General features: G+C 40.9%; 1 protein-coding gene across 1 annotated transcript in view; it reads left to right on the top strand.

Moving 5' to 3' along the window:
* MGAT4D (MGAT4 family member D) overlaps positions 1 to 15,092 on the top strand; it is a 42,092-nt gene that overhangs the window by 23,564 nt on the left and 3,436 nt on the right. The window contains exons 5-12 of the mRNA XM_081208424.1: positions 937 to 983; positions 2,236 to 2,349; positions 4,073 to 4,148; positions 5,598 to 5,712; positions 8,311 to 8,441; positions 10,000 to 10,107; positions 12,942 to 13,135; positions 13,900 to 13,978. Of these exons, the coding sequence (XP_081064550.1) occupies positions 937 to 983; positions 2,236 to 2,349; positions 4,073 to 4,148; positions 5,598 to 5,712; positions 8,311 to 8,441; positions 10,000 to 10,107; positions 12,942 to 13,135; positions 13,900 to 13,978 (864 nt within the window). The remainder of the gene's footprint in view (positions 1 to 936; positions 984 to 2,235; positions 2,350 to 4,072; positions 4,149 to 5,597; positions 5,713 to 8,310; positions 8,442 to 9,999; positions 10,108 to 12,941; positions 13,136 to 13,899; positions 13,979 to 15,092) is intronic.

Genomic DNA, 15,092 nt, shown 5'->3' on the forward strand with positions numbered 1-15,092 from the left:
TCAATATTTCGCACAATTGTGCATTATCATGACTTTAATATTTGAATATTTTATGGGTATTCCTGATGGCATTAACAGGGGTCAACAAACTTTTTCAGCAGGGGGCCAGTCCACTGTCCCTCAGACCTTGTGGGGGGCGAGACTATATTTTGGGGGAGAAATGAATGAATTCCTATGCCCCAGAAATAACCCAGAGATTCATTTTAAATAAAAGCACACATTCTATTCATGTATAAACACGCTGATTCCTGGACCATCTGCGGGCCGGATTTAGAAGGCGATTGGGCCGGATCCAGCCCCCATGCCTTAGTTTGCCTAACCATGTATTAATCTATAAATGTACCAGAGATATAGAATGTGTTCATAGCAAGCTTTAGAACTGCTAGAGCAATGCCATCAAAAAAAACCCTGTCTAGTTATGTTGTGGGAATGTGCTGTAACTTGGTTGCTACAATTTCACATATAAATGCAACAGTTTGGAAACACTTGGAATAAACTGCTGGAAGTTCTCTGTAATGGATGTCCTGAGGCAAGGAAACTGCTTGGGTGAATTTTCTCACCAAAGGTTTGGAGTGTGTGAGAGTTTGTGATTAACCCAGCTGCATTTCCATTATTGAGAACAAATAAGGAGGGTATAGTTCATTGCTGCAAGGTAAGAGTGATAGATTTTTCTAAAAGCAATACTTCTGCATATAATTATGAGGAAAACTACATACATCTTAATCCTTCTATATAATATAAACAAGTGTGCAGCAACTTCTTTCTATTTAATTATTAATAGTCATATAATAAAATTAATTCTGCTGTATCCATTGTTAAGCGATGGTGACCGTAAAATAGAATAAAACGAATGCACATATGGTTTCCTGTATGATTAGCACAACTTCTGTTTTCAGAAAATAGCAGAAATGTTGATTTATTTTTTTTAATTTTTAGGTGGATTTAAAATATGTTAACAGCATTGCAGAAAGCATCAGAAGCCGGTAAGATTTTTATAATATGTCTGTTTATGGCTACTAAAAATAAGTAATATTATGCCATTAAAAATACCGCATCAATAAATGTTTACTTATCAGTAACATGGATTACTGTAGCATATACGAAACTAGATATTAACATTTACAGCACTAAGGAAGACAGAAAAATAATAGTATTGCAAAGTTTAGCTAAATCCTTTAGTTCTCTCTTTCTCTATGACACTACTTTGCATTTATAATATTTAAATAAGTGAATTTGAGACTACTTTCCACATAATTTAACTATGCCAGCCCAATGCACCCTTGTGTGTATATAATACTGAATTCAATTACTTACATTCTATGAAGTAATCAGAAATCTTTACTAGTATCTAGACATTTGGAGTAGCAATTCTTCTACCCTGTTCTAGGTTGTTGTTGTTGTTTTTTGTCTGCTTTCAAAATAATATCCTACTTTTATGTAATAAAATGTAAAGAGTGCCTTTGTGATGCCAAAGGTATGGAAAATGTGGCTTTTAGAAGTTGGTCCCATAGGTTTCCAAGGAGAGACTGGTTGGTTCCTGAGGCTGAAGCGTTCATGTGCAGATGTGTATTTGAGGTGTCACAACCCTTCCTCCAGGGCTGCCTAGAGTTTGGCGAACTATATGTTTGCTTCCTGTGCTAATAGGGCTCTCATGCTAAGGGTACTGTGCTGTGCTGTGGGTTGGGGAGGGAGGTCTTGCCTCCAGACTTGCCAGAATGGGTTGGCTCCCTCTGTTTCCTTGCAGCGTCTGCCTCAGGCGGTGCAAGTGCAAGAGGCAGCACTCTGCCTGCCCCATTGCTTCCACCAGCAAGAAGGAAGCCTTCTGGCATATGACCCTGCTGTTTGTCTTCCCTGGTCCCAGGCGGAGAAGCCAAGCAACAACGCTTTGAAGAGTGCCCCATCTCCCACCAAGTTGAGAGGCGAGAGTCAGAGAGGGGCAGGGGGCAGGAGGCACAAATGCCCATTTCACCTCAGGTGGCAAAGCAGGACAGGCCACCCCTGAATGTAGTGGTGGCATATCTCAAGCCACAGAGCAATTGCAACAGAAGATCGCTTTGCCCAAGTCTGCAATACACATACACAGGAAAAACTAATGTTTTTTGCTAATAAAATGTACAAATGTCCTCCCACAAGCATAAACAAGCTCGAATGAGCCCTTGATCCTGTATGCAGTTTGTACCTCTGAACAGAAGTTCACCGGAAGAGAATACTGTTTTTCTTTTCTTCTTTTCTTAGCTTCCCAAAGGAGGCACTTTCTGGAGTCCTGGAGGTTGTCTCTCCCCCGGCTTCCTATTATCCCAAGCTCTCCAATCTCAAGGCATCATTAGGGGATTCAAGTGAGAGAGTAAGGTATGAAAGGCAGCGTGTGAGGATTTCAGACAGCACGTTATTAAGCGTTTTAAAAAGAGGGTTGTTTTATTTATTTCAAAGTGAATACCTTGGTTTAAAAGCTTTGTTCCCAAAGCAGCTCTCAGTATCTTGAAACTACAAGGCATGGTTCAGTCAACAAGTGCCACAACTGCAAAGATAAGCTAAATAATTCACCCCAGGGTGGAGCAGAGTTGGCAGCTGCAGCTTAGAGGAGGCCCCAGAGACCTGCTTGGCCTCTACGCTCTGCTCGGTCTCTGGAAGCATGGGGACAGCACCCTGCCCCACCAGCAGCCCTAGTCTTGGGCCCAATGGCAGCAGCCAACTGACTTCCAAGTAAACCTGAGGGCACCCAGGTGCATCCGTTTCCAGCGGAGACTCACAAGAAGGACACCCTCACCGCTCTTGCTGGGGAATCAGTGCAGCCTCCCTACCTGTGGTGGAGTGTAGACTGGCAGGGGTGCTTCTGTCAGCATCATTGAGCACACTCAGATGCTCCCCTCTCCCCAGTACCTGTCAATGTTGGCAGCATCCAGCTCCCATGGTGACCCCTCCCTCCCCCAGCTGCCGCCGCAGGACCATCTTGTCCTGGGGGGAGTAGAGAAGACAGAAGCTTGAGGAATTATCAACATCCAGCCCCCATTGTAGCCCCTGCCTCCCTCAATTGTAACCACAGAGGCTTCTTGCCCTGAGGGAAGTGAGAACATATTCTTCCAAAGAATTTGCATTTTTTCATTTTAATGTATTATTATTATTATTAAAAATGATAGTTATACTCACAAAAATCTTATGCAAACTGTTGTGTATTTTTTATGTTTGTCTGAAAAGAGGTATATCAATTACTTAAATAAATAAATTTAAAATGCCTATGGGCCATTACTACTTTTAGTAAGAGGTAGTCCTGGGAAGAACTGATGAATAAGGCCTAGATCCAGGAGCACAACAGTTTCTTTCTGGGGAATATGACCCCACCCAGGCGAAGTACTATATATCCATAAACTTCTTGTCTGCACTGAGTGTTTATTTGCTGTTGTTCAGTCTGTTGCTGATTTCAGGCAAATATTTTAAGCTGACATTTTCACACCTTTTTGAAATGGAAAGGAGAAATAAGAGCTGGATGTCACTTGTGTATTGTTGGCAACTCTCTCCAAACCTCCAGACAATCTCTCCTAAAGTTTCATGTAGAAGTTTAAAATCATGGTAGAAACAATAAATTTCTGCATAACCCCGCAGAGGATAGTTACTTATGGTTATTATTCTGTTTGTTTAAAAATGTAAAGCAATTAGTTTGGATTTCTTATAAACAAACAAACAAACACAAATACAAACAAACAAACAAAAAAACAAACAAACAAACAGAAGTCTTCTAACACCACCTTCCGAAACTTCCCAGTAAGGTAGGAGCAGAGTCAGAGTAACTCAGGGCTTCCAACTTGCAGCCTATGTAGATAGTGCAGAAGAAACTCTGGTTGATGTACTGAAAGTTGCTGATATGTCCCAGGGAAACAATAAAGTTACAGTCCCTGTTGTCACTCTCCCAGTGTAGATTATTAGCCAGGGTCACCAAGGCAGTTTCCATCCTCACTACCATCCAGAAAACTAGACTGAAATACTGATAAGAGTTTGCTTGTGTCTGTCTAAAATGAAAGTATAGTATAAAAGTAAGCTCCTCTTTAAAAAAACATAATTTGTTTCCTCTGATTAGATGGAGAACAAAACAGAATTTGGATTATAGCTTCTTAATGATGTATGCCCAACCAAGGGGAACATTCTATTTACAGGTAAGTTCACATGCTGCACTGATTAAATTAGTTTTTCTTCTGTCCTTTGTAGTTGTGCTACCATTAGCAACATTTTCAAGGCAGTTTAGGGAAATAAACCCTCTTATCTGCAGCTTCCTTTTTTCTTTATGTAAGCTATAAATTTCTTTTCTTTTTTTAAGGCCAGTGTCTCTGTAAATCAATAAAAGGTTGAGGGAGGTTTAGATAAAATTGTGTCAATATTTTCAGTGCAATCGTTCACAATTTCTGAAGTCCACGAGGGTCCCTTGAGAGACTTTTAGTCATGCCTGGGAACAGATAATGGCTGTACAGGAGCCATAAGAACAGGCAGCCAAATCCCTCTTCACCTGGGGTGAATTGTAATTATTCTCTGTGTCCATTTACGTCCGCTTCATCCTGAGATAATTAGGCATTTCCAAAGCTGAAAGCATCTTTGAGAAGCTCTGTTTCAGGAGTTGTTAGAAAGTGCTTTTTATTAACACTCAAGGGAGATGAAATGAAAACATTAAAAACTACAGCAGCTTTTAGCAGCTTGATTCAGAACTCATGCCAGAAAAAAAAGTCAGGAACATTTATTGGGAGTACTGTTTCACTTCAGCAGCACTCTTGGCACCCACAGCTTTTCACAAGATGATGTTCTTATTTGTAGCAATTAAACATATATATATATAGAGAGAGAGAGAGAGAGAAAGCAAGCAGGTTATTCATTTAAGAGACATATCAAATTGTTAAAGTAAAAAAGAAGCAGTTCCAGTGAGAAAACTATGCAATAAGGATATCAATTTACGGTACCTACTGTTTGATGAGGGAAAATGCTAATGTTTAAACAACCTTTGGCTTCGATTATCCAGTTTCCACATTTGAATCTCCTCAGAAGACATCTTATTATTTCTACTGCGCCAAATTTAAACTTCTCAATTCAAGTCATTAAACAGCACTGCTCATATGTAGTTAATATGTTTTTTGCAATCTTTGCTACTTTTTAATCAGCCTACTAGTGATTCTGAATCTTCACCTTCTCACTACCGCTGTGATGCTTATATGCAGTGCTTTCCCCCCCTAAAAAAAATGTTTAGGGGTACTCTCATTTTCCTACTCATACTGAAATACTGCCCCTCAAACTTAGATTCACAAACTGTTTAAGGGTATGCGTACCCCTGCGTCCCCCCAGAAAAAAATCACTGTTTACCTGCCACCCAAAGGATTATCCAATTTTGTGTTCATCCTGCAAACCCATTTCCTAGAATATAGCAATGCCTCTTCTATGCCTCCATTTCTGCTAATCTACTATGGAGTACAGAAGTGACTTATATTTATATTGATACCTTGTTGCCATTTCTTTTCCCTTTGCTTATTTCATTTATTTCTCTGGAAGCAACAAAATTACAGTATCTGTAAAGGGTCTCTTGATCTATGGCTGCAATTGAAAAAAATTGATTTCTTTTTCAGCTCGAAGATGATATTATAGCCAAACCATCATTTATACAAACAATCAGTGAGTTTGTTGTGCTACAGGATTCAAAGGAGTGGATGTTTCTTGAATTTTCTCAGCTTGGGTTTATTGGTAAGTAAAGTAAAGTAAAGTAAACTTAGACAGCATCTTAAAAAGTAGAGACATCACCTTGCCAACAAAGGTCCTTATAGTAAAAGCTATGGTTTTCCCAGTAGTGATGTATGGAAGTGTGAGCTGGACCATAAAGAAGGCTGATTGCCGAAGAATTGATGCTTTTGAATTATGGTGCTGGAGGAGACTCTTGAGAGTCCCATGGACTGCAAGAAGATCAAATCTATCCATTCTGAAGGAAATCAGCCCTGAGTGCTCACTGGAAGGACATATCCTGAAGCTGAGGCTCCAGTACTTTGGCCACCTCATGAGAAGAGAAGACTCCCTGGAAAAGACCCTGATGTTGGGAAAGATGGAGGGCACAAGGAGAAGGGGACGACAGAGGACAAGATAGTTGGACAGTGTTCTCAAAGCTACCAGCATGAGTTTGACCAAACTCCGGGAGGCAGTGGAAGACAGAAGTGCCTGGCGTGCTCTGGTCTATGGGGTCACGAAGAGTTGGACACGACTAAACGATTAAAAAACAACAACAACAACAAAGCAACATTATCCAAGACTGCAAAGGAGCAGCCTAAGCAAGAGAGGAAGTGTGTGCCTATTATCAGCAACAACTTTGCTCCTGAATTAAGAATGAATTTTTCATTCATTCATGTTAGTAGGCTGAACTGAAGGAGGGGTGTGCTGGAAAAGATGCTCAAAAAACCCTTCAGCTACTTCTAAAGTAATATAGGTGGAACAAAAACCTCACTTAAGAATTTAACCAAACTTCTCCTCCCCTTGGACAATCATTGGATGCAGTTTCTTTTCTTATTAATTTATGGGAAATAGTTGACAGGTTGGAACAAGGAAATGTTGAACTCAACATTATGACAGCATAATGATTTATAAACCTATGAGGCAGATCCAAGGACAATGAGTGGAATTAACCTGTAACAGAACCAAAATAGAGTATCTGTAGGTCTGTGCAGGTTGTTAAGTTCTTCCATTAATAAATCACCTTGATCAAACAAAGAAAGCAAAACATGGCCCAAGTAAATTAGCAGGTACTTAGATTACATATAATCTCCAGAATTTGCATTTAGAAACAATGCAAAATACTGCATAAGCAACTGTTGGAACAACGTCAACTAGTTCTGCATGTTTTGTTCTTCCTTCAGGGTTCATCCTATCTGGTTAAGGGAGTATTACAGCTTGTAAGGGGCATTGTTTTTTAACCGCGTATGCTGTTCATTCATAGTTGAATGCTTTCATGCCCCACTTTGATTTTGTTTGAATGCTAAGCATTGAAATCAATGGGACTCAGAAGAGCTTGACTTTGGCTGGATTGTGCCCTAAATCTTTCATGCCCCACTTTGATTTTGTTTGAATACTAAGTATTGGATTCAATGGGACTCAGAAGATCTTGACTTTGGCTGGATTGTACCCTAAATCTTTCATGCCCCACTTTGATTTTGTTTGAATGCTAAGCATTGAATTCAGTGGGACTCAGAAGAGCTTGACTTGGGCTGGATTGTGCCCTAAATCTTTCATGCCCTACTTTGATTTTGTTTGAATGCTAAGCATTGGATTCAATGGGACTCAGAAGAGCTTGACTTTGGCTGGATTGTGCCCTAAATCTGGCTGCGCTTCATGAAACAATATGAGAACTGAAATACAGCCACCTTCAAAATTTGCACTCATCTGAATTTTGCAGTGCTGTTCTCCAACCAGCCAACATTTACAAAAAAGCATATATTAGGTGGAAGTGTGCATAAAATTCCATACATTAGAAAATATAACATACAAATATGCATTATGTTAGGAGGAAGTGCTTGTAAAAATGTGTACATTAGCCACAGCTGTATGCAAAAATGTGTACATTAGAAGAAATTTGCAGCAAAATTCTGATGAATTTTCATGAGGATTCTTTAAAAAAACCCACACAGATTGCAGCAGATATATGAAGAACAGAATTTAAGATGGGAAAAATGAGATACTGAGAGAACTAAAATGAACAGATCTTTCCATCCCTACTTGTATCTACTCTGAACTTGAGGCCAGTTGTTGCAGGTCCTGGTTAGTTTTATAGGATCATTTGCAGTTTTTGAAGCCCATGGATGTAGATAGAATGTTTACATGGATTAGACCAATTGTTTGTCCTCTCAACCTTGCCTGCCTTGTTAAAATCTGGCAGAAAAGGATTGACTGGATGGGTCCAGCAAGTGGTGCATGCCTTGCTGTGAGAGGGAAAGATGCTCACTACCTTGAGAAAGCAGGTGGTGCCATCCCTCCTGAAGAGGTCATCATGGACCATGAAGTACTACCACCTAGGGATGGGTGATAAATTCAATTCAGTTAGCATTTAAAGGCGAACGTACTCAATTCATACACGATACAAACTGAAACAAAACCATCCTTCAAAATTTGCACATCTCTAAATTTTGCAGTGCAGTTCTCTGGTCAAATGATATGCACAAAAAATGCATACAGTAGCGTAAAGTGTGCATAAAACTGCATATAATCATGGAAACAACATGCACAAATGCATTATTTTGTGCTTTACTGTGCAGTATGGAAAGTTGTGATTTACCTCTCCCTTTTTGAAAACATCATTTTCAGGAAAATTATTCCGATGCAGAGACTTGCCGCTGATAGTTGAATTTTTGTTAATGTTCTACAAAGATAAGCCAATTGACTGGCTTCTAGACCACTTACTTTGGGTTAAAGTTTGCAGTCCAGAGAAAGATGCAGTAAGTACTACAATTATTAACAAAAGTAAGTTGCATGGGGTTGGGGCAGATGGGCAAACACTGACAATACAATTACATTTTAGAACAAAAAGAGAAGGAAATTGTTGCTGATTGCTTACACAACTGGAATTTCCAAACAACCATTGGGCAAATGGACAGCATGAGTTCACAATAATTAACTCAACCAAATTCCATAAATTTCAGTGCAATCATGTCACCTCACTATGAAAAAATGCATATTCCATTATTATGTAAGTTTGAGTGTAATATACTGTAACATGACAGAAACAGAAATGGTGAACACAATTAAAATACAAAATTGCTGTTATGTACAAAATAATTTAATAAATCCAATTTAAGCGGTTGATCATTTGCATTTTATCTGTTGATATTATTGTGGTTTTTTAATTGGTTTTCAATTATGGTTAGTCACCTTAGATATGTTATGGGTATTTTATTTTAAAACCAATTTATAAGTAACACAGTAAGTTGATACAAGCTAGATTTGTGCGCAAGTATTTACATGTGATATTCCATTAGAATTATACATCTGAGTTTATATATTCTGTCATTTTCAAGACTGGTATTGCTTTGTATATTTTAATAAGATGTGGTTTGTTTGTTTGTTTGTTTGTTTATTGCTTACATATAGGTCTAGGCTTTTCCTTGATTTCCTAGGCTTTTCCTTAATACTCTATTCCCCCCTCCCCCATTTAATCCCCACAACAACCCTCTGAAGCAGGTTACATTGAGAGGTAGTGACTGGCCCAATATTGCCCAGAGAGCTTCATAGCTGAGTGGGAATTTGAACTCTGGTTTCCCAGGTCTTAGTCCAACACTTAAAGCACTATGCCACACTGAATCCTACTAAAACCATATCTCCTGGAATATTGGACCTAATTTTGAAATTGATCAGTTGAGTTGATCTGTAATTAAACAGTTAATCCTACATTTTAAAAAATCTTACTCTTTCCCTGATTCATTGTTGGCACATAAATACTAAACTTGAATTGAATTTGTGTGTAGTCTTTTTCAACAAATATCTTTAAAGTTAACTAGAAGCCTACAACCAAGGAATTGGGTGGTTAGTTTAAATTGATATATGTATGATATTTCTTTAATGCTTATCCCATCCCACCCCTGGCTACTGTGTCTTAGCTCTGATTGCTTCCTTAGGGTTGCAGCACTTCCAGTAAAACAGGCTTTAAGCACTGTGACATTTCTTTAGAGCCCCTCTCTCACTAGTCTCTACTTGCTTCAGTTCCTTGTCTCATCTACATGTTGAGTGAAGACATCCCTGTCCCCCTCTTAAGTGTGAACACTGTGAAAATGCAGCAAGCAACACAAGCAGAGGGACAATGATCTTGCTGAGTTGGTAATGTGAGAACAAGATAAGTCAGTTCAGCACCACAAGCATAACAAAGTATAGGTGGTTTGTTCACCTGTGACGGAATATAGTTTGCAATAGAAAGTTATAAATATAGAGAGAAACTGAAATGCAGCTGAATGTGGTTGCCTCCTTCTGTTGTTGTTTTACATGAAATGGTTTCGTTTTCAGAAACACTGTGAAAGGCAAAAGACCTATTTGCGCATCCGTTATAGGCCATCTCTCTTTCAGCATGTGGGAATTCATTCTTCTTTGGCTGGGAAAATACAGAAATTGAAGGTAAGTTCTATTAGTCATTTGCTTCTTTCTCAACGTCACGGTGTCAATAGCGTAGAATACAACCGTCACCAAGTTCAAAGAGAAGGCAAATAAAGTGCTAGAGACTTTGTGGATGCAATGCACAGATGCCAAGACTAGTCCCCTGCCCTGCACAGTGTCTGCTAGCAAAACAAATCACAGTCTCCAATTGCCATTAGTGATTGGGTGATTATTCATGGTGGGAGTGCTCAAGAATGCAAGTACACCTGCTTGGATGTTACCTCACCCCTCTTTAGCTTACAGCTGAAGAATGTAGGGCTTGCCAGCTCCTTGACCCCCAGCAGCCAAGAGGTGGAATTACAGGGTATTTTCAGAGCTACACAGAGCTGACATTTTCAGCAGGGGATTATGGGTCTGGCCCAACAATCAATAGCTGCATGTGTTTTATAGTTTGAAAGTTTACTCTGAACTGGCTGCCCTAGCCTTCTGTCTCTCCCACCCATTGTCCTGCCTTGCCCAAGGTAAGAATTATTTTCTGGAGGAAGTGGGGTAGATGAAATTGGTAGGGAGGGTAGGGAGGAATTTTGCTACTCAAGTGTTCAAGAATTTGACTTTCCTGTGGTAGCACCACAACCATGGAACACCCTCCCTAGAGGGTGTTGTACACTGCCTGGGAATCCATCTAGATGAAAGGTGGTTTGGAAATTTAAAAAAATATATATAATTGAATGGTTGATTGTTCAATCTGAGAAGCTCAATTAATTTTAGGGCTAAGCAGCTGAGTGCAGTTTGCCCGTCCCTAACGGCCATAGATCTATGGGTCACTGTTTCTTCTTTAGAGATGAATGAATACCTCTTGTTTTTATATCCCACCCTGCAAAAGTGGCTGAAATTTTGGGCTCGTCTGCACGCAGGCAAAGTTTCTTTCCAAAAATGGTGCATAAAATGTAAAGATTTGTTTAGATGATCTATATATGTGTGACATGCACGGAATGGGAGCGAGATAATAGCAGCAGGTTTCATTCTCAGGGCTGGCCCAAAACATTTTGCTTCCTGGGTTGGAGCACCACATTTGTCCAAAGTCAAGGTGCACAATAACCAAGAGTGACTATGTTATTTTGGAACTCAGTGGCGTAGCGTGGGTTGTCAGCACCCGGGGCAAGGCAAGTAATTTGCGCCCCCTAACCAGTGGATTTGCGCCCCTAACCCTAACCCCCAGATGTTGCGGCCAGTGCGGCCGGTGCGGCCGGGCCCCCTGCCCCCCCCCACGCTACGCCACTCTGCAGCAGTAGCTTCAAAACCCACCTTGCCAGTTCCCAAAGGGCACCATGCACAGCAAAATCCAACGCCTTTCGTTTTTCTCATTTATTTTTATTATTACTATATATCTTTAAAAGATAAACATTCAGCGTAACAAAGAACTTAAACCGGAAGCCTTTCTTTAGCGCACACACACACACCCTTAGGGGGATGATCCACCACTCATTTACTCGTGAGCAAGCCCGTCAAACTTGCTGACGAAACTGAAAGCCTCTTAACCCGCTGGCGAGAGGCTTAGCCAGGCCTCGCCCGCCCACCGGCTTCCTCTCGGAGGTTTTTGGGGAGCGCAGGGCGCGGCGAGGCCCGGTGGCGCGTCGGGGTGCGGAGGCTGCCCGTGCCGGCCAGGGGTCGGTGGCGGCGTCGGCGCTGCTGCAGCGGCTGCTCCTCCTGCGAGCAGTGAGTGGAGCGCAGCCGCAGCGGCGGCGGGGGCGCGCGCGCGCGCTAGGGCGCAAGGCTGGCGGTGGCTGCGGGGAGCCCGGCGGAGGAAGGAACTTGTCCCTTCCCTCTGGACTCACGCCCCCCCAGATGTTGCGCCCGGTGCGGCCGGCACCCTTGGCACCCCCCACGCTACGCCACTGTTGGAACTGGAGGCAAAAAATCTCACATGCACCTCCTTTTTGGAATAAAATTACAACAATCAATTAAGTAACTTGGAATTAGCTGCTGTTTCATACTCCCCAAATCAGCTGCCCGAGGTAGCCATCTCACTCTGCCAGATGGTAGGGCTGGCTCTGCAACACTCAGTGTAACTTTTTTCAGTTAGGCTGTGGTAGCACATTCTGTTCCACTGCGAGTGCCATCCAGAGCTGCATACTTGTACACCTGCCCAGTCTGCTAACTGCTGATGGGCAACTCTAAGGCTTCTGCTCTGTCTTCTTATGGTTCTATATTTTTATAACAGATTTGCACCAGGTGTTCATTCAGATAGAAAACTATCCAGACAGCCTTTCAAATAAAGGACTGTCCCATATGAAATAGGACATGTGGCTTTCTTTCTGCACCTGAGGTTCACCATCGCAGTCTAATAAATGCATGTACAGTGGTACCTCGGGTTACATATGCTTCAGGTTACATACGCTTCAGGTTACAGACTCTGCTAACCCAGAAATAGTACCTCAGGTTAAGAACTTTGCTTCAGGATGAGAACAGAAATTGCACAGTGGCAGCACAGAGGTGGCAGGAGGCCCCATTAGCTAAAGTGGTGCTTCAGGTTAAGAACAGTTTCAGGTTAAGAAAGGACCTCCGGAATGAATTAAGTACTTAACCCGAGGTACCACTGTATGTTGATACCTGGATCTTACTTCTCTCCTACATGAATACCCTGTTCTTTCACTGGTTGTTTGAAAAGAGTTATAGTTTACACCTCATCAATGACTGCCACTGATTTTATTTGCAAAATGTTCAGTGATGCACCCATGACTATAATTTACAGCACATTTAAAGTATAAAGATTATGGTTTGTCTTTGCCATTCATTTTGTTGATAACTTTGTATTTCACTCTCTTTATATAAAAATATACATTTATGTCTTACAGGATAGAGATTTCGGGAAAAATCCATTACTTACAGCACATGTCAACCCAGCTGCAGAAGTGACTACAAGTCTAAAAGTATTCCAGCACTTTACCCTAGAAAAAGCTTATAAAGGAATAGAATTTTTCTGGGCTTTTGCTCCTGTGGCTGGTGATTATATTCTGTTCAGCTTTTGGCAGCCAATAAAAATAGAAAGGTATGTATTAGGATGCAGGAACATTTCCTCTAATTTGTTTCTCGTCCAAATTGCCTTCCCCAAGCTCTTTAATCTCTCCCATGGGTGAAAAAGCTGGACATTGGGATGGGGGAGAAATTCAGTTCAGTTTGCATTTACAGTCTAATCTACCTATTCTGTATTTCCTGAAACAAAATGCAAACCAAGACACACTCATCCTTTGAAATTTGCATTTTTCTGAATTTTGCAATTAATTTATCGAACCAAATAATGAGTAAAAAAAAATACATATTGTAGGCAAAGTGTGCTTAATGATGCATATACTAGTGAAAACCAGATAGTGAAAGCCAGATGGGCAGGGTATAAATAATAATAAAAAAGAAAAGAATATACAAAAACCAAACAAATTTTAAAACAAAATTTTAAAAACAAGCTGATGTGGAAATGTGGAGAACTTAACTTAAATCTGAGAACCTGAAATTGACTCATTCAACTATCCCTATTTGAGAAAAACATCTTTGATGGAGAAAGAAGTAGGCACTGTAGCTCATCACTCCTCTGATTGAATTTACAGCTCTCTGTACCTTATTTGTAATTTTAAAGAAGAATACAATGCGTTGGCAGAGTGTTATCTGCCATGTAACTTCCACCCTCAGTCTGTTTATACTCTTTCTTCCATCTGTAAAATATTCCCAGAGAACATTAAGTGGAAGACCTGTCATAAAATAACAATAAGTTAAATATTTAATGCATTATTAAATTTGCCCCAATAATGTGTTTTGCAGGTACCTTTTTAAAAGCGGAAATGTTGAACATCCAGGAGATATAATAGTTGATGCTACTGTAGAAGTTTTACCCAATGCTGTAAGTATGTCAGCTCTCACATAAATATAAATCTTATTATTAATATTAGGGAGAAGTCTTGCTCTTTTCTTAAAATTCCTGGCCAGCAGTCATAACCTGTCAGGATGTTAGCATCTCAACCTCATACGGGACAGTTTTGTCAAAATTCTGCTCAGAGATAAGCATCTCTCCCGTTTTATCTCATCCAGGCACTGCTTCTGATCTGACTTCAGCATGTGGTGGCAGAATGTGTTGAACTGCAATGGCCTTTGGTAGCACTGCAGAAGTCAACTTTGACTGAAAACCATGGCTGCTGCCATAGTGCAAAATAATAATTAAAAAAGACAATCAGTTATTGGAGCAGAGAGCAGTCTTTGAGGACCAGTCTTACAAGGCGCAGGCACTTATATTTTAAAAAATTCTCTTCTATATATTGGTATATTGCTCTGATAGCACCTTGTTTGTTTGATCAGCTAAAAAAAAAGGGGGGGGGGGAGAAACGGAAGTTGGGCCTGCCTTGTAAAATTTCCTCCTGCAGATCTTTTGACTAGCAATCTTTACAGTGGTACCTCGGGTTAAGTACTTAATTTGTTCCGGAGGTCCGTTCTTAACCTGAAACTGTTCTTAACCTGAAGCACCACTTTAGCTAATGGGGCCTCCTGCTGCTGCCGCACCGCCGGAGCACGATTTCTGTTCTCATCCTGAAGCAAAGTTTTTAACCCAAGGTACTATTTCTGGGTTAGCGGAGTCTGTAACCTGATGCGTATGTAACCTGAAGCATCTGTAGCCCGAGGTACCACTGTATTTGTTGTAACCCAGGGATGGGGGACCTGTGACCCTGCAGGTGCTGTTGGACTCCAACTTGGGGAAGAGCTGTAGCTCAGTGATAAAGCACCTGCCTTGCAAGCAGAAGGTTCCCTGTTCAATCCCTGATGGCATCTCCAGGCAGGGTTGGGAGATACTCCTGCCTGAAATCCTGGAGAGGCAATTACAGTCAGTGTAGACACTATTGAGCTACATGGACCAATTGCTGCTTCCTACATTCCTAACTCCTGTCATCCTCAAGTAGCATGACCAATGCTCAGGGATGATGGGAGTGGTGGCCCAGAAATGTTTGGAAGACCACATGTTGCCT

The sequence above is a fragment of the Podarcis bocagei genome (genome assembly GCF_964188305.1).
Source record: "Podarcis bocagei genome assembly, chromosome: 9".
Lineage (NCBI taxonomy): Eukaryota > Metazoa > Chordata > Lepidosauria > Squamata > Lacertidae > Podarcis > Podarcis bocagei.